The sequence below is a fragment of the Poeciliopsis prolifica genome, unplaced genomic scaffold (genome assembly GCF_027474105.1).
Source record: "Poeciliopsis prolifica strain line A6 unplaced genomic scaffold, Auburn_PproV2 SCAFFOLD042, whole genome shotgun sequence".
In the NCBI taxonomy this organism is placed as follows: Eukaryota; Metazoa; Chordata; class Actinopteri; order Cyprinodontiformes; family Poeciliidae; genus Poeciliopsis; species Poeciliopsis prolifica.
In genome coordinates this window covers 1,399,237-1,418,069 of record NW_026562417.1, presented here as the reverse complement: position 1 = coordinate 1,418,069, position 18,833 = coordinate 1,399,237, and the positions used below count along the sequence as shown (strand labels likewise).

At 39.6% G+C, this 18,833-nt stretch overlaps 1 protein-coding gene across 1 annotated transcript; it reads right to left on the bottom strand.

The window, feature by feature from the left end:
* Nucleotides 1-5,264: 5,264 nt before the first annotated feature.
* On the bottom strand, nt 5,265-10,701 carry LOC129376009 (uncharacterized). Its single transcript, XM_055055398.1, has 8 exons — nt 10,453-10,701; nt 9,766-10,113; nt 8,930-9,286; nt 8,384-8,482; nt 7,166-7,492; nt 6,477-6,803; nt 5,825-6,151; nt 5,265-5,749 (listed from the first exon to the last, which is right to left on the bottom strand). Exons 1-8 carry the CDS (start codon nt 10,487-10,489, stop codon nt 5,706-5,708), a joined length of 1,866 nt encoding a protein of 621 aa, XP_054911373.1. The 5' UTR covers nt 10,490-10,701; the 3' UTR covers nt 5,265-5,705.
* Nucleotides 10,702-18,833: the final 8,132 nt, after the last annotated feature.

The window sequence follows — 18,833 nt, the reverse complement described above, 5'->3', positions numbered from 1 at the left end:
GATTCCCTTTTACAGCAACTTGCAAATGTCAGCTGACTCTTTTGCGCTAGCATAGCTTCCGTAGCCAAGCTAAACAGAACTGCTAGCATATTGTGGATTCTTACTTTTCTCACATATCTAATCAGACTTTTCTGGTTTGCCCCAAGTCCAGATTTTTCGAAATGAATCCAAATTTACAACACTTGAGACATTTTTGAGCGACTCTAAATTTAATGTAGCATTATTGACTGTTGAATGGAAATGTAGCTACTGTCTTCATATTTAAGTCTTGTTTTTTTTTCCCCATCCAAACTTCCTTGTTAATTATGGCCAAGGGGTTTCATGTCATTGTGTCCTCACACCACTTTCCTCCCTCCGTGTTTTAACACCTCAGCAGCTGCTCTCAAACTAAATGCTGTTTGAGCAAAAAGAGCCCAGTGGTCAAAAATGCATCAAAAACCTAAATTATCCCATTGTTTGCATTTGGTTCTTGCTTTTCTTCTTGGCTCTTTTGTGGCGAGCCTGTGCGTGTGTTCGCAAGTTTTTATTACACCTTATGGCTTTGATACAACTTTGTACACAACTTTTAATATTTGTATTTGTATGTGCCAGGGTCTGTGCGGGTCGTCATCCGCCGACAACGTCTGATGAATTGATACCAATGTCTTCTGTTTTCGTTGTGAATGTGGGTTGGATGCGGTCCGATCTGTGCTGTCAGCGATGAATGAGAATGAAAGATTGAATCAAACAACGTAACGGCAGGTAAAGTCAAAAAAGGTTACTGAAGTAATATCTTTCCACACAGGGATGAAGCACTTAATATTGCTAAATATTATATTTACGAGCCTGATGGGTATCAACATGTCAAAATGAGAAATATAGGATAAGACTCCTAATAAAATATTTTTTAATCGGATAAATTCAATCTTTTAGGCTTAAACACAGAGTACATTGAGAAATTACTTATTCAAAAAGTAACTTCCCTATCAGACCTACAACAGTCGCCTCTGAATCCCAAACTTATGGCATTTTCTTTCTCCCTCTTTCTCATGTGCGATCACTGCAGCCCAACTAGCTTAGCACAACTGCTGTGTTCAAAGCTTAGCTGGAGACATCATTAGGACAGCAGGTCAAAATGAGCAGCTCGTTACTCCAGCAGACGCGGCGTAGAACACAAGCACAAGACCGGAAACCGATCCTGCACTGTGGGGTTTACCACGGGCTGCATTGATTAACTTTGACTACTTACTTGCCATGTAAAACTGTGCCAGGTAGAGTTCAGGTAGTTTATAGATTATAAGTTCAACTGTAGATTAAAAAGGAAGTGCCAGAGAAAGGACTATAGAGTGATGAGTGAACTGCTTTCTGACAAGCTGTTGCTGCTTTATTTCATTTGGAAAATTAAAGCAGGCTTGTCTAGGTGATGCCGAGTGGGATGGTAACGCTCCAATTTCCCTAAAGGTTTATTCCAAAAAGTCGTGACACTAACTATAAGGCCTAGTATTCATCTAAGTCAATAAAACAGGGATAAAAAGAATCATCAGTGATGATATTCTTTTTCCCCAATTGCTAACGACTGTTTTCATCTCTTGTAACGTTTAAAGTACAAACAAACTTCAGAGATGACATTTTTAGGGATTTGTTTAGATGTCTGAAGATAATCTCAATACCCTTTTCCTCTTTCATTACTGACCCAAACTTTAGAAAACCCAGAAAAAGGAATATACACTGCCGTTTTACATATATATATATATATATATATATATATATATATATATATATATATATATATATATATATATAAAATAGAGAGCGAGAGAGATTTTTTTGGAAATAGGGTGGAGAGAGAAGGGGAAGACATGGAGCAAATGGCCCAAGACTGGGAATTGAACCCAGGACAACTCCATCGATTAGTACCACCGCTGCACTTGGGACGCACACTCTACTGAGTGAGCCACCCAGCGTCCTGAATACACACTGCTTAAAGTGACTAATATCCCAGCAACTAATACAAGTTTTCACAAAATGTTTTGGGCGTGACGAAATATCGACATTCCGAGATTCCGTTCTTGGAAAGATTTCTGTGGCCAACCAATCTAAATCATTTTATTACCATTTCATGAAATACTCGATTGGCCACATGGTGACACTCATAAACTCTGTACACACCCACACCAAGATGGACAGGCAACAGCTAGTTAACATCACCACATGGTGTGTGATGTTTTAATTTCTTACAAATCCATGTGTACAATCTCCTGTTTAACTGACTACATTAATTATGTCCTTCCATAAATATGACCAGAATCCTGACTTTAAATTGGAATTTAAAACGTTCTATTTTCCAGATTTGAATGTTTTTTACACATTGACTGATGATCAGGATGGAGATGTTTCTCATGTGAAGCAAATTGTTTCGACTTTTAGTTTCTTTTTCTTAATTTTCTCATGCCGTCTTTGCTGCTCCAGGTTTTTCTTGGCTGGGCCAACATATATATATATATATTTAATCCATGGTGCCACACATCATAAAATCTGCCTATTCATGAAGCCAGAAGTGTGTTTATAAAAGTGTGTGTGTGTGTATGCGTGCATGTAAATTACTCTGTGTGCAAGGCACATTTATAGGAGGTTTTTTACATATACATTATTATACCAAGTGAGGTGTTAACACACGTAAGATTTTTGTTTACTAAAGGTATCCAAATAATATGTTGTATGCTTGTCATATCTTCTTAACGACGTGCACTACTATGTTTGCATGTACAGTTTTAAAAGGGATGCACCAGTTCCTTTTGTTGAAAACTGAGTGTTTTGAAATCTCCAGATTACCTACATGAGGAATTAACTGTACAAAATGGCCTTAAATCTTTCACTGACTCTTGGAATTGTGCGATGCCTTCTTCAGAAAACTGTTTTATTGAAAACGATTTGATCCGTATCTACTTTGTGTTGGTGTTTCTATTGCTTTCTTGTGTTTCCTTTGGACAAAGTTCAGTTTCTGGGATTTAAAAAAAAGAAAAACGTCTATAAATCTATATATCTTGTACTTTTTCTGAACCCGTGATTGATCAGATAAAGCATGGCGAAGTACTGATTGTCTGATGATACATAGATGACTATTTCTGTATTGAACTATGGATTTTTAAATAAATATTCATATGAAACTCGGCTTTCTTTGGCTTTCAGTAATCCGGACGTGTTCGGTGAACATCTTTTGCCGTTCATCTCGTCCTTTTGCAGTCTTTATGAACTAACGCGCACACACTGACACGAAAGCACATCTATGGTGTTGTTAGTTAAATTTCTTGCGGTTCAGTTTCACCAAAAAAAAAAATTGTCATCTTTTAAGAAATGCTTACTTCCATCTTTGTGATTGGATGCCCTGTCAGGCAATAACACACAAATATGGCGTTATTATCTGATGGGGGTTGATGAAGTTCTTCGAAGCTCAGCAAGAACTTTGACAGCCACTGAGATTCATTTTTCCCGATCCAAATTGTTTTTGTCAGATTTTTATGACGGCCCCCTCCCGACTTCTGAGCGGTGAGAAGTCGTTTTGCTGTTTTCAGGATTTGAATTTGCTCATAAAGATGCTAAAGTTTTTAAAATGTTGTAAATTATTCGATTCATCGAGGCGAGGCTTTCTTCTCCAAAGTTCAGCCAAGTTGGCTGGATTTCAGAGAACCTGTCGTTTATAGGTTCAGGTTGTTCAGGATCAGGTTGTTCTCATACAACCTGATCTCTACATGCAAGATAAAACGTTTTGATAATCGGCCTTGAGAGTTTAGAGTTTGTTAGAGGAGTAATAATGTGTATTTTCAAGCCACATGGTGGCATTTTATAGCACAAAGGAGTAACTGTTACCTTCACTTGTAATGAAAATGTGATTTAAAAGCAATGTGACTTTGTAATTAAATGCCTTGAAATTGGGTCTCTGTCTCTTTAAAAACTCCTGCCCTTTCTGAAACTTCAGGAAGTCGTCACAATATGGCTCCTTTATTAACCCTTTAACAGCATTTTTTTTTTATCAGAGTTTCACTGCACACTTCCTCAAATAATGGCACATAAATGCAATAAACCCTTTTCATTTTCAACCATCCTCAGCCTTTTTCAACAGCTCAAGGCTGGACCCATCTCGTACACGGCACCGACACAGAAAACTGCTGGTGTCCCCTCAATGCCTTGCATCACTGGCTCAGTGGCGAGATGCAATGAGAGAGGTTCCACTGGGCTCACTGCCGTCTCGGCGAGAGGCTGTCTCCACCGACACATCCACCACGTGGCAGCGACAGATTGGTCTCTATGGGAGAAACTGAAGCACATCAAGGTTTTGGAGTTGGAGGCTGTGCAGTGGGCGATACAACACCTCCTCCCAGGCCTGCACAAAGGCATCATGTCTTGGCGCGGTTAGACCATTGGTCTTTCATATCAACCATCAGGGAGGAACACGGTCGATACATAATAACGTTGCTGAGATTGACTCTGGGCAGGTCCTCTTTTTGCAGCTCACATTCCAGGGGTGCAGAATGGACTGGCCAATATATTGTCTTGGCCCACCACCTGGGGAGTGGAGGGTCCATCCGGAGGTAGTGGGGTTGATATGAGAGAGGTACAATAAAGCAGCTGTAGACCTATTTGTGCCATAAGAGACGACACATTGCCCACCTTGGTTCTGTCTGCCAGTCCCCTGGGCCAGGATGCCCTGGCACACGACTGACTGACACTACCAGGACCATTAGTGTGCCATGGGTTGCTGTGAATGGGGTACTCTGGAGCATCCCCAAATACTTTTGCTAGGTTCTCCATGGTTAACCTGGCTGCCTTTCACCTGTTGAAGAGGATCCCATCCCAGCACTCATCATCCCAGTGAGGTGGGCATGTTTTTCAAATTTGTTTCTTTTTCTGTGTGTGATTCCTCAGGACTTTGTTAGTAATTGTCATCCAGTGCTTTGAGCACCGCCTCTGGTGGTCAGCAGGGATGAAATAGAACGAAAATTACGACTGTAACTACGGTTCTATGAATCCCGGATGATTGTCAGAGCGTTCGGTCCTTTGGAATCATCGTGTTTCAGTAGAAGATTAAGGGACTGAGCTGTATTCGTCATGACTATATAGACTTACCGGTGTCATCAGGGGTCACGCCATGTTGGTATAAGATACTCGACCTGTGCATGCGCAAAAACGATCATTCAGTGCATCCAGGATTCATAGAACTTTCATTCCGCTACATCTGCCATAATGACAGCCTGCTTGTCGGAGGACAGCTCTACTCTGGCATCATGTCAATTAGACCAAAGCTCTTATTATGATAGAAAATGTGAATTTTCTTACAAACACCAAGCTTTGACTCTACAAACATTTTCCATCTGAAGATGGAGTCCAGGAAAAAACAGAAAATTACACAATGCAAAAATATTTACTACATGATAAAAAAGAGAAAATCCAATGAGTCTAAAAGTGATATCATTGAGACTAACTCTGCGTTGGCGTCCAACAGGCTGGTTCTGCCTGAACTCATCTCACATTGACTGGTCTCAGCCTTATTCTTTTCTCACAGATGCAGACATGTTCACACAGAAAGTCCCTCACACATCGTGACTCCATGACCAGGAATAACTTCCTATACGATCAGGTGCTTGATGAGTGACAAAGCTGCAGAGGTAGTACTGGAGGAAGGAGCTGCATCCTCTCTTCATCCATCAGACCCTTCACTCAGACTCTGGTCAAACTGGGATCAGTGGAGTTCCTTCATGGATCTGTCGTCTCTCTGCAGAAGAAGAAGACGACAAACAGCAGTCAGATAAACAAAGAGAGAGAATAACACAGAAATGAAGAAACAAACCTGTAACTTTGAGCAGAACCGTTTTCTCTCTCTGAAGGTTTCCCTTCAGGCTGTAGATTAAACATCTGTACTTTCCACTGTCTCTCTTTGTGGGCCAACACAGAGTCAGACTGAAGTCTCCGGTCTTCAGCAGGTCTTCATCCATCCTGGTTCTGTTCATATAGAGCCGGTTCTGTTTCTCAGGCTGATCAGAGTTATTCTGATAAACATGGACTGTCACATAGATTCCTTTTCTCCACTCCAGTTCAGCGTCTCCAGGTAGATCAGGCGTTGTTCTGAATGGCAGCAGGACAGACTCCGCCCCCTCTTCCACCTCCACCTGGCAGACTGAGAGAAGATCAAGGTGAGTTTTCATTCCACTGTGTTTCTATGCATCTCAGTTTTCTGCTTCCTCCCTCATTCTGACGGATGTTCAATGAAACCAGGAAAAAAAGCTCTTCCTGAACAATGTTCCTGTTCAATTACTATTATAATAGTAACATTTTTTTCCATAATATTATTGGGAATTTTTTTCAACTTCTTGAATAAATTAATACATTGGCAAAGTGCATCTTCTGCAAAAATGATTGATTCTGTGTATTTAGCTAAAATTCTCATTTTAAATAGGAAAATGTTCATGACAATACAGAAATATCAAATGTAATCCACTGACCTTTGACCTTCAGCTCAACTTGTTTCTTCATCAGGACGTCTCCGTTCCTGCTGGAGACTTTACAGATGTAGATGTCACTGTCTTCAACAGTGGGCCATCGCAGAGTCAGACTGAGGTCTCCAGTCCTCAGCGGTTCTTCATTCATCTTGGTTCTGGTTCTGTAGTACTGGCTCTGTTCTCCAGGCTGATCAGAACCGTTCTCATACACGTGGATCTTCTTAACTGGGCTCTTTATCCACTCCACTCTCGCATCTCCTGGCAGATGATCTGTGGTTCTGCAGGCCAGCAGGACCGACTCCACGTCAGAATCCACTTTGATCTGATGGCCTGTGATGATCATTATAGTCATTATAGCAGCAGATCTTCTTAGAGCAGAAACACAAAAACACCTGAAACCTCATTTCAGTTGATAACCAGAACTGACTTAAATATTTACTTGACTACCTTAGTAAAGTTTTTTGAGAATTCTTTTTTTTTTTGCCGAACTTTTGACTTTCACTCCTCTACATTTCTGGGTAGCTTGTTGTCATAAATAATGGCGTCCAGACACGCAGGGACCTCATTACATTAGATCTACTTTGTCTTAGAAAATGAAACGCACATTGACCTTTGACCCTCTAATGAGATAATCAACACTACTGATCACAACCAATCTGCTTATAACAATAAATAACATTTAAACCTCTGACCTTTCACCTGAAGCTTTAATTGTTTCATCATCAGGATAGCTCCGACCCTGTTGAAGACTCTGCAGGTGTAGAAGTTCTGGTCTCCAATTGTGGGATGTTTCAGAGTCAGACTGAGGTCTCCAGTTATCAACAGATTTTCATCCATCTTGGTTCTGGTTCTGTAGAACAGGCTCTGTTCTCCAGGATAATCAGAACCATTTTCATACACATGGACCTTTAAATTATCTTTGTCCGTCCACTCCACTTTAGCATCTTCAGGCAGATTCTTTTTGGCTGTGCAGGGCAGCAGGACAGACTCTTCCCCTGAATCTACCTTCACCTGTTTGACTGAGAAACAACAAAGGATTCAGAATTTGTTGATTAATAAATGGTAGTTTAAATACATTTTCTATTGCTATGTTCAGAAATTCTTCATGTTTCATTATTTCCTTCCTCTGTTGTGCTAAGCAGTTGCTAGCTTAGCCTTAGCTTCTTTTGTTACATGTTCTGTCCAGTTGTTTCTCCATCTCAGGTGAAAATCCTGTTATTTGTTGAACCAGGTCATAATTCTCAATTACTAACATTAATGTGTTCATTATATTCTGATTTTAACACTAATGTAGACACTGAGACTGACAGCTTAAATGTAGCCTTGAATATTATCTTACACTCACAGTTCTGCTCACTCTTGTCGTCATACTTTAGATCTTATGCTGACATATGGCACTGAGTGTGAAGAAATAATATTTCCTCATTAACCTGAGTTGCCTGATCACTTCTAATAAGTTTAGCTGAGTATTTCAAATATGAAAGAAATATTAATTATAGAAGATTTTTATCACACAATCCTGTAACCATGTTTAAATAATCCGTTCTATGTTTAATTTCCTCAGAATCTCAGATGACACCAATAGAGACAGCAATTGAGCCTCCAGTTCTTCTCAAACTCATGTTCTTGTTCATAGTGTTGCTTCCTCATTGAATGTGTCATTAGAAAAAAAAAAAAAAACATAAAACAATTATAGGAGATTGGGTCCAACACAAGTTTAAATCAAAAGGCAAGTAAAACTTTTCTGAATTATTTATTAAATGGTTTTTATTTCATTTTAAAATTAAAAGCTTTATTTGACCTTTTTTTTAAAAGGAAGAAGACTCAGACCAAGAACTGGATCTCTTCTAGCTGCTGGAAAGAAATTCTAATAAAGCATCTGAAGGCATTTTGTTGAAGTTCAAACTTACCTGGTATGAAATAGTGACGGAAATAAAATAAAACAATTCCAGACAATCCAAGAACCAGGAGAACCACCAAGAAAATTGTGACCCAGACGGGTGTACCCTCTGTGGAGAGACAGAGAGAACATTACCTGGAGATAGAACTTTGACCTCTGACCTTTACCTGCAGATCAGATGTTTTACCTGCAAATTGTGAAAGAGAAATTTTTCTATAATGCTGTTGTGCACGGAAAAAGTTATGGCACAGATGTTTTCGATTCCGGGAAACATCTGTGCCAGGATAATTGTGTAAATGGAAGGACATGATGCCACACCAATATACACATCAACAGAGAGGAAATCCTATAAAAAGTGATGCATCCAGCAAAAGTTGGCAGATTTTGGATATTTTTAAAGCTGTGATATAAAGATTAATGAGATTTGCAGATGTGAATAAATTTCTCTGTGTTTTAGCCATAGCAGTAAGGAATCAGACTTGTGCATTATTTACATATTATATACATATTCCGGGAGTTAGTCACTTTCATTTCTCCATAAGGTCAGATGTTTTACCTGGATGCAGAGGGACCTCCAGAAGGGCCTGTTCCAGATCCACTCTCTGTCTCAGGATGTCTTTGCCTCTGTAAACGGTGCAGACGTAGCGTCCGCTGTCTCTGGCTCCAGGATCTCTCAGGGTCAGGCTAACGTCTCCGGTTCTCAACAAGTCTTTGTTCATGGCAGTGCGGCCCCAGTAATGCTCTTCCCTTTCTGCATTCCGTGTGCTTGTGTTTGGATACGCTTGAACAAACATAAATCGTGGTTCTGATCTGGTCCACTCCACTCTGGTGTCTTTGGGCAAATCAGCAGATGTTTTGCAGGGCAAGACAACGAACTCTGCATCTCTATTCACCTTCACCTCCTCCTGGACATCTGGAGAGACACTGAATCATTTCACTGATCCAAAGAAATATTCTTAACAATCTGAACCAGAACCTTTTATTTTGATGATTTATTACATCCACACAGAGTCTGCGACTGTTACTTAGTCCACTGTAGCTAAAACTGTCAAATAGAAATAGGAGTTCAAAAAGAAACAAGTGGAAGAGCTGAGTATTGGTGATATTTGAGGGTAAGACATGTTACAGCTCCTGTCCTGGTGAATTTACTGACTTTATAAATAGAGTCAGTAAATTTATTGACTGAATTTATAAAGAGTCTCTTGACATTAAAACATCATGCTAACATTGAAGCTAGCGATGTGTTCATATTGAGTTTTCTTTGCTTTGCATTTAAAGGTTTAAATGCAAAGCAAAGAATATGTCAGATGTGACATATGACATCTGATGGCCTTCGTCTTGGTTCATCATTCTTTAAATGTTTTGGATATTAACGTGTACAAAATAACTGACCTTTGACATTGAGCTGAACCTCTGTCAGCTTTAGCGTCTTTACACCATCAGCAATGCTGCAAATGTAGTTCCCACTGTCAGACAGTTGAGGCTTTCTGAAGGTGAGGCTGTAGTTTCCCGTGTCCAGTGCATCAGGACTCATTGATGTTCTTCCTCTGTAGATCTGGTTCTGTCCTTCTGGATCACTGCCTTCTTGTCGAAAGAGGAAAACTTTGGAGTTGTGATCGTTACGAGTCCAGGTAACGAAGGGATCTTCTTCAGGAATTATTCCCCCATAAAGGCAGGGCAGCAGGACAGACTCTGCCTCCTCAAACACCTCAATCACTGCAGCCTGGATCCTGAAGGACACTAACAGCACACACACATTTAAATCACACCGTTATACATTTCAATAACTCCAGAATCACTGTAATGCAGCTGCTGCTAAGTTGGTGTCCAGGATGTGGGGCAGGGCGGCTATTAGTGACCCATTGCCCAACCCTGGACCAGTTCTGGTCATTGTCATGGTTCACTGGGACCTGTTAGTGAATGGGTCATGGCACTCTGCAAGCCTGAAGGTTTGAACCATTTAAATGTTTCAGGTTCCAGACCTCATCATCACACTGAAGCAGCGCTGCTAAAAGTCCGAAATGACCCTGACTGACGCCCAGAGAGTCCAACCTGCTGATCAGAGGAAGCTGGTCTTACCATACAGGAGGATCCCAAACGTCACCAACGTCTTCATATTCCTCTCTGAGAGCAACAATGTTACATTTCTCTTCTACAGAAACTACTGATGAGCTCTGAGAAAACGTTTAGTTTCATCTTCGATAAACTGGAAAAGTCAGTGAAAGGTCAGTGAAGACACGCCTCTGTTGTTCCATGCAGGTCATCTGATCATGTTGTCTTTAATACATTCTTCAACGTGTTCATTCAGTCAGCCGGAACAAAAACACTCGGCTGACTGAAGACAGAATCTATTCTGCCCACATCAATGTGTGAACCAGGTTTTGGTAAGCATGAGATGTTCTGCTGTTTCCATCTGTTAGCTGCTGATGATCCTCAGATAAAAACCAAACTTTCCTGATCGTCTTCATTCCTTCATGGCTCTTTGAACTCTGTCTATCAGCAGCTTTGTCTCTTCCTCTTGTCTGCAACTGAAAGATAAAAACCGGTCTGAGAGTTAGAATGTTGCTCAAGAAAATACCAAGACCTAAAAACAAGTCTGCTTTCTGTTTCAGTTTCTGCTAAATATTTTAACCTCAGCATCTCTGCTGCCTTTAACAGCTGAACTGTAGATGATCTTACTGTGAAAACAATTGCTTTAATGTCTCTAAGTGACAAAAACAAGTTCTTCACTGGAATCCCTGATTCACTGACTGCTGAGCTCCACTTCTAACTCCACAGCTCCAGTCAGCTGCAGACCTAATGGATCCACACCAAAACAAACACACACACACACACACACACACACACACACACACACACACACACACACACACACACACACACACACACACACACACACGCACACACACACTCTCACACACACACACACACACACACACACACACGCACACACACACTCTCACACACACACACGCACGCACGCACGCACACACTCACACACACACACACACACACGCACGCACACACTCTCACACACACACACACACACACACACACACACAGGGTGTGTGTGACCTATAGACAGGATGGGTTTTATTGTCTGAGGCAAAAATGGCTAAACATTTTAATAAATTATCAACAAAGGATATTATCTGCTTCAGGATTTCCTCCAGAAAACAGTTTTTGTGTTAAATATTCAAAACTTAAAGAAAATTTAAAATAACCAGGTAGTTATGTGATATTAGAAAACATTGTTGGTTATATTTAAATGCAATTATAGAGGCTTAAAAAGAGCAAACTCAGAAAATATTATAAATTATTAGATCTGTCCCAAATAAGTTTCAAATCAATGAATCGCTTGATAAATTAAAACAAGCTCAGTAATTTCCATTTGTATAATTTATTTTTTCTCCATTTTCTTTCTTGGTACCAAAAACTGGATGATGAAACTCTTCAAACTAAACATTTTTCTGAAGGACAGTTTTATTTTCAGAGACTTTATAATTCATTGTTTCTGTTGTTTTGTTGACCTACTTTATGAATGTAAAATATCTTCCAGTTCTGGTGTTAAATGTTCATTAGAATTGAAAGCTGATTGATATTTGATAATCTGTTCTTGCTTTATTTTACCATTACTGTTATTTTCAAAACATTTATTTTGCAATACGTTCTGGGACAAATTATCACCCAACAAAATGTGTAATCATGACCGACATGTAGGTTCTACTCTAAAGTAAAAAACCCCAAATATCTTATGTAATTTGTTCTAAGACAGCAGAACAATGGACTTCCATCCAGCAAAGCTTTCTTTTTAAAAAATAAAATCTGCTCATTTTCTCACCTCTAATTGCAGTTTTCTTTGGCAGTTTGCTCCTACATCTAACTTACTTCCTTTAAAAAAACTACTTCCTAGCAAATTTCTTCTAATTAACAAAACAGTTTCTACATTCAGCTGTCCATATGAGCATCTGTTTGCATGGTAACTTTATTAGTATTCCATTGCAATATCCCTGAAGGTCCCAATTAGTGCTATTTCTTCAGCTCCCACTCGCTTTCCATTTACTTCCAGCTTCTAAACAAGCCATGCTTTCTCACGTTCCCCGTGTTTGGCTGCCTCTTCCCCATTAGTTCTGTCATTTTGTCACCGGCTCCTTATGCATGCACTTAGGCTTTATTACTAATTTATCACTTTAAATGATACATTTAAAGGAGAATGTCCACACATGTAGTTAACTTTATCTGTCAGTTATTTACATTTTTTGTTAAATGCAACAAATAAATTTCTTTTGAGTTACCAGTTTCCTTTGGAGCTGCTGCAGAAATCACACAGAAGAAAATTTTACCATTTATTTAATGTTTCTTCTTTTTGGAAGTTAGTTCAGTTCTAATAATTATTTAGTTTAAAGATTTAGTCATGTATTGACCAATATTTGTTCAAGTTCTGTGTGTTTGCAGTGGTCTGATCAGCCACTATTCAAGTTCCCCTCGTGTCTTGTTTGTTAGGTCAGTTTTGTGCTTGAGTTCTTGGTGTTACTAGTTACTACCTGAGTTGTAGTTTATGTTGACCTCAATTTTGGGCCCAATTCATCTTTTTTTTTTTTTTTGGGACTTTTTGTAATAAATTAAGAATATTTTTCAGAATCTCTGGCTGGTCGGTATAAGACCCTCACAGTCTCACTCTAACAAAACGTAGCCCCTTAAAAAAACACACACACACACATACACACACACACACACACACACACACACACACACACACACACACACATACACACACACACACACACACACAGCGCAAATTTTGCTAATCGCTGTCGGCCTCCTGCTTCGCTGCATTGCTGAAATGACTAATTTACATTATTGTTGGCCAAATTAAATCCAGCCAAGCTCTGTAAAAGTGTCATTATCGTCCTGATAATGCAGCAAGCTGATGGCGGATCTATTCAAGCACGGCCCCACTCAATCAACTTCAGTCCTCTAGAGTTTATTAGATAGGTGTCAGGTGTTTCTTGGCATTCCTCCCTCTTCCTCGTGTGAATGCACTCTAAACGTTTGGAAAGCAGGCGAAATTGGCTGCTCAATTTGCCTCATTAAGGATCCCTATTAGCATTCATTTGCAAAACAAATTCACTTAGCTGGCTTCACATTTGGCATGATAAAAAATAAATAAAGAAATAAAAATAAATCCGGTCTGAAAATCGCTGACGCGTGACGTGAATTCAAATTACAGCTCTGAGAAAAATAATAATAATAATAATATTGACGAGTGATGCAATTTAACACAAAGTAAGTCACCTATTATTTTTACGCAGCATTTTAATGTCGCGTGCCTTTTCATATTTTCTTTAAATGAAGTTGTAGGGGTTGGGGGAGTGAATCCAGTCTCTCCATGTGCAAAGCAGGTTCAGGCAGCAGTACATTTTGCATGTGGGGAAAGAAATTTTCAGGAAAGCATTTCATGGTGGCTTGAATACGGCTTGTTTTGCTTCTTCCAGGGAGAGCCTTGAATGCCTCCACGTGAACGCCTCGCCTCTTGTCTCTATAAATAGCTCCATTTTCCCGAGGCCCCTGAGGTGGAGGGAGACGATGCAGAGATTGAGTGGAGGTTCTGGGGGAGAGCGAGAGGGAAACGGCATTAATATCTCTGTCAATCAAAGATGGCCGACGGAGAGAGAAGCGTTTACACAACCCAATGTGGAGCGTTAAAAATGACAGTTTTCAAGAGTAACAGTCTTAAAACTCTCTTGAAAAGACTTCAGTTTAATTTTTTAATGTTTTCTCTCTCTCTCTCTTCTTCGTCTCTCCGTTCGACGTCCTCATTGGCCAAAATTACAATCAGGTCAATCAGCTGATACAAAAGCTTGTGTCAGGTTTTCAGCCCTTTTTTTAAAAAAAAAAGACTTGATGCCTTAATGTTTGAGTAAGTCTAATGAACACTCTGCTCGATGTCTGTCAGCCGGGGTCGTAATTACGCTGCTTGTCACCTCCTGACACGGTGCGTAGCTTAGCAACCTGCCACAAAGACGGAGCCCCACTTGGGTCCCCACTTGAATATTTTTCTTAAAAACAATAGTGGGGAGGTGGTGCAATACTGGGAGCAAAGTTGTGTGTGTGTGTGTGTGTGTGTGTGTGTGTGTGTGTGTGTGTGTGTGTGTGTGTGTGTGTGTGTGTGTGTGTGTGTGTGTGTGTGCTTTATATATATATCTGACCAGTATGTGCGCCCACACATTCCTTGCAGGACTTCAAACTGTTTTTTCCAGAAGGTTCTCTGAAATGAACACTGGGAAGTCTAATGATTACTGTTTTAATTATGTTATAATTAATCAAATTAAGCACATAAATTTTTTTTTTGACCACTCCGCCCACCGAACTCCTACTGCTTTTACAGAAATAGAAGCATTTGCATGTATGCTGTGATTGTTTTGGGTTCTCAGGCTAAACTGTACATTAATGACAGAACATGCACCAAATGAGGTGAAAGCTCTATTTTTATTATGAGCTTTAGGCGGAGAAATATCACTTTGTACGTAATCTCCATCTTTGTTTTACTTCTAACAGGACGCAGAGCTTGCCCACATAGCCTGACATTTCGTCCTTTCTTCCTTTCTCTCCCAGGATGCAACTCGGTTGTCACTGAGCGAAGACCTCCATGTTTAATGAAACTAACCATTGCGCAGTTTGAAACAGGCTCTGGCTTCATCAAGCAGGCCACAACTCAAGTGGGCTGCGTTCCCCCGATCGCAGCGCTTTAGCAGTCACACACGTCAGTGTGCTGTATTGGGATTGTATCATACACCGAAATCAAAGCTGTGCATAAGCAGCCTGAGTGGATGCCTTTGATTTATGGCCTCCTCTCCGTATGATGCTGCCACCAGTGTTCCACCAATACGAAGAGTGGAACCCTCGCTCTTTCCCCGCCATGCCATCGCCGTGCTCCCTCATCGCCTTCATGATATTACATTTCACTAATCGGGTCTCGTCTTAGAAATAAAATAATGCTGTTTCCACTGGTGGAGACGAAAGTCGTTCAGAGCTCTGGTCTCGTTGCGGTGACATATGGCGCCGTCTGCGGCTCCATCTGTTTCCTGCGTACCTGCTTGTTCTTTGTTGGACGGCTTATCGAGGCGACTGAGACTAAAATGGAATCCTTAATTAAGTGCTCGACAGGAAACGCATCACGAGCTACAAACCACACTGTTTTTGTTTTCTCTCTCTCTCTAAAAGATAATCAAGCGGGGAGAGTTACAAGACAGAAAATGTCTGAGACCTTGTTGGGTGATTTAATTTTGTCGTCTTTTTGATGCACAAACACACATGGAGAAACATGAATTCTCTGTGGATCACCCCAAGAAAGCTTCGTCTCAATCAGAACTACACACCACGGCCATTTGTTCCTTTAATCTGCCGTTATCTATTATGCATGGCAGCTGTTTCAGTGTACCTCAGTGTGCTTCTGCCTCAGAAAGCGGCGTATTATGCACTGAGACGCATCCCAGATGGACGAGGCTCCGTGTGTCTGCAGAGGAGGTCATAGGTCAGTGGGAGAATCTGGTGGATTCCCGATGCATGCTCCAAGAAACTACCATGAAGTTCGCCGAAGGTATTTGAGTGTGCTGACGGGAGAGTGTGAATGTATGCGTGCTGATGTGTTGGCCGAAAGCTGACCGATGCGTAGTGAAAGGGTCGGCCGCGTCGCAGAGAGTTAGACAGGAATCCTGACGAAGGCGTGACCTCGCTGCCGATCCGCTGACTCCAGAAACGGACGGACACTCAAGCAAAACTCCTGCGCTGAGCACCCCGTACGCTAAAACACCGAGAAATGGAGCTGAAAAGGAAATAAATAGAAGTTTTTAGCATTTAAAGGGACAATCAAGACAGGTTTGTGAAAGGACTTAAATGCACTGAACAGGGTTGTGATAGTTTTGGGTTTGTCATTATAGGTTAGTTTAATTTCATTTGCACTTTTCTTTTTTTCATCTAACTCGGCGATGTTGAAATGGGTTTTTAGTGTGTATTTGCTATTTTTACTAGTTATTATCAGTTACTTATTTTCTTGTTTTAAGTATTTTCAACATAAGATGAGTTCATGGAACAACTTGAAGTTCCATGGAGTAGTACTTTTAGTTTATGATTAACTTCAGTTTATTTTTACGCACAGAATTCAAAAAGGTCAGAGTATTGTGTTGTGATTATGTATACCTGGATTTGGCCATGAAAACTCAACCAAAGATACGATTTTCAGAAAACATAATTATTGTTGAACAACTGGAGTTCTCTCAACATTTTTTCTTAAATTCTTTTAATTTTTCCGACTTTAAGACAGTTAAAGAACCAAAATCTAAAATGGACTCGGGAAAACTCATCAAGGAAGTGTGAGGTTCCAGCCACAAAAGCAGAGAAGTTGTGTGAAATATGTGTTAGAAGCAACAGACATCGGGAAAATGAATTTGCTTAAACTATTAGATTAATATTTCTGGTAAAGAGCTTTCTTTAAAAATATATATATATAAAAATAAAAATTTGCTTTTGTCACAAGTAAATATTTCAGATCAAACAAATTTCTGTATAAAACAAAAATAACCCGAGCAAATACAAAAGCTATCCAAACCTTCCTTGTCCTTTGTGAACAAGTAATTCCACTTCCTAAACCTCATTGTTGTGCTAAAATCTCTATAGAGGAATATTGACCGACTTTTCTTTACAGAATTGTTTTAATACGGCCATACTAAAAGGTTTTTAGGCATGAATGTTCCACTTCTGTCTCATTAGACAAAATATTGTGCCAAAAGTCTTGGAGATCCTCGAGATATTTTTGACATTTGTTAGATGTAGTTTCTCGGGTGTTTTTTTGTTAGCTTACGGATGCGTTTTTTTCTAGCCTCTTTCTTGTTATAAATTATGACCTCTGACCTTTGATATGACAAGGCCTTCGATACATTAGATGCTATTCTTGGTTCTTTTGTGATTTTGGTGGGATGTTGGAAGGTTCGCCAATGGTCCATAATTCTATTTCTAGGTTATTCTAATAATCTGAAGTCCCAGAGTCTTAGAAATAATTTTATTTCTCATCACAGTTAGTAAAGTTAAACTGACCTAGCAATGTGGATAATCAGTTAACTCGACCTGGTTGGTTTGGGATGCTTTTTTTGTATTTGTTCAGCTCATCTACTTATTGAGTGGAGATTTGTTTGTTCCTCATAAAAGGAGGCAGCTGATTTTATTTTCACAGCACTGACATTTTTTTATTCCCTCCTGTCTGATGAAATTTGTAACATTTAACTTTTTTTCCCCACTGGCTCGCCATCAACGGGAATGAAGAGGCAATAATACTACAGGAACCGAAGCCGTTATGTTGGCCTTCTGTCGGGCTGTGGTTCTCCAAATGCCAGAGCGCAGCAGCGAGAAGGACTGCGGCGTCATTTCGTCATCCCGTTAAGTAAAAAATCAATGAAGCAGCGAGAAAACAAAAAAGCTGAATTTCTGCAGGCTCAGGGGAGCAGAGAGGTAGTCGGTTATAAAATCTCTTTTGATTCCAAACTTTAATCTGGCAATGATGAACAGGCATTGTGACAACTGTTTTATAGAGAAAATAGAGTTTAGAAGAACTAACCCTAAATTAAATATAACATTTACTTTCAATGTCCCTGGGTTAGGAGAGCAGCAGGAAATTATTGACTCAAAAAGTTAATAAAAAAAAAAAATCCAGCTGTAACTGTTAGCTTCATCCAAGACTGCCCCCTTTTGACTGACCTGTGATATGACAGCATGTTTCTGTCTTAAAAGCTGTGGAAACTCCAAAATAATGAATGTTTATTTTGTATATTGAGAAAAATTAAGACTTTCTCAAAATAGCAGCAGTACATGCAGCTAAATTGGGCCCAAAAAGTTTCTTCAAGAGTTTGAAACTGTACAAAACAAAAAGATTCGAAACTGAAGAAAAACTGAAAAAATGTTTTGAAACTGAAAGAAAAATGTTAAAACTATTCTTCAGACTGGAGGATTTATTTTTTTTTTCTCTTTTGAACAAACTATGGCCCCAATTTAGCTCCATAGATGTAAAAGCTTACGTGACAAAAATCTTTTTTCTTCCCTTTTCCATCAGTTGACATAAGTGAATCTTATGTTGAATTGTTGGATTTCATTTGATTTTTTTTGAGAGTTCTTTGATATTTTTAGGGATCAAAGATTTTATTTTAAATATATCATTAAAAAGTTTAGTCGAGAAGAATAGGGAGATATTTCTATATTGTCTGGCTTTACAAAATATAGGGTCTGCAAATATTTGGAAGGACGTATCAAGACAAAGAATTGGTATATAATGAAAAGAAATTGATGGATGAATTAATGGGTAAATGAGAGAAAAAGGCAATCAACACGTATAAATTAACATAAAAGTGGACAAGTAAAAAAACAAACAAACTGATGAATTGAAACATGTTTGAAAGGTGTTGCACCACTCA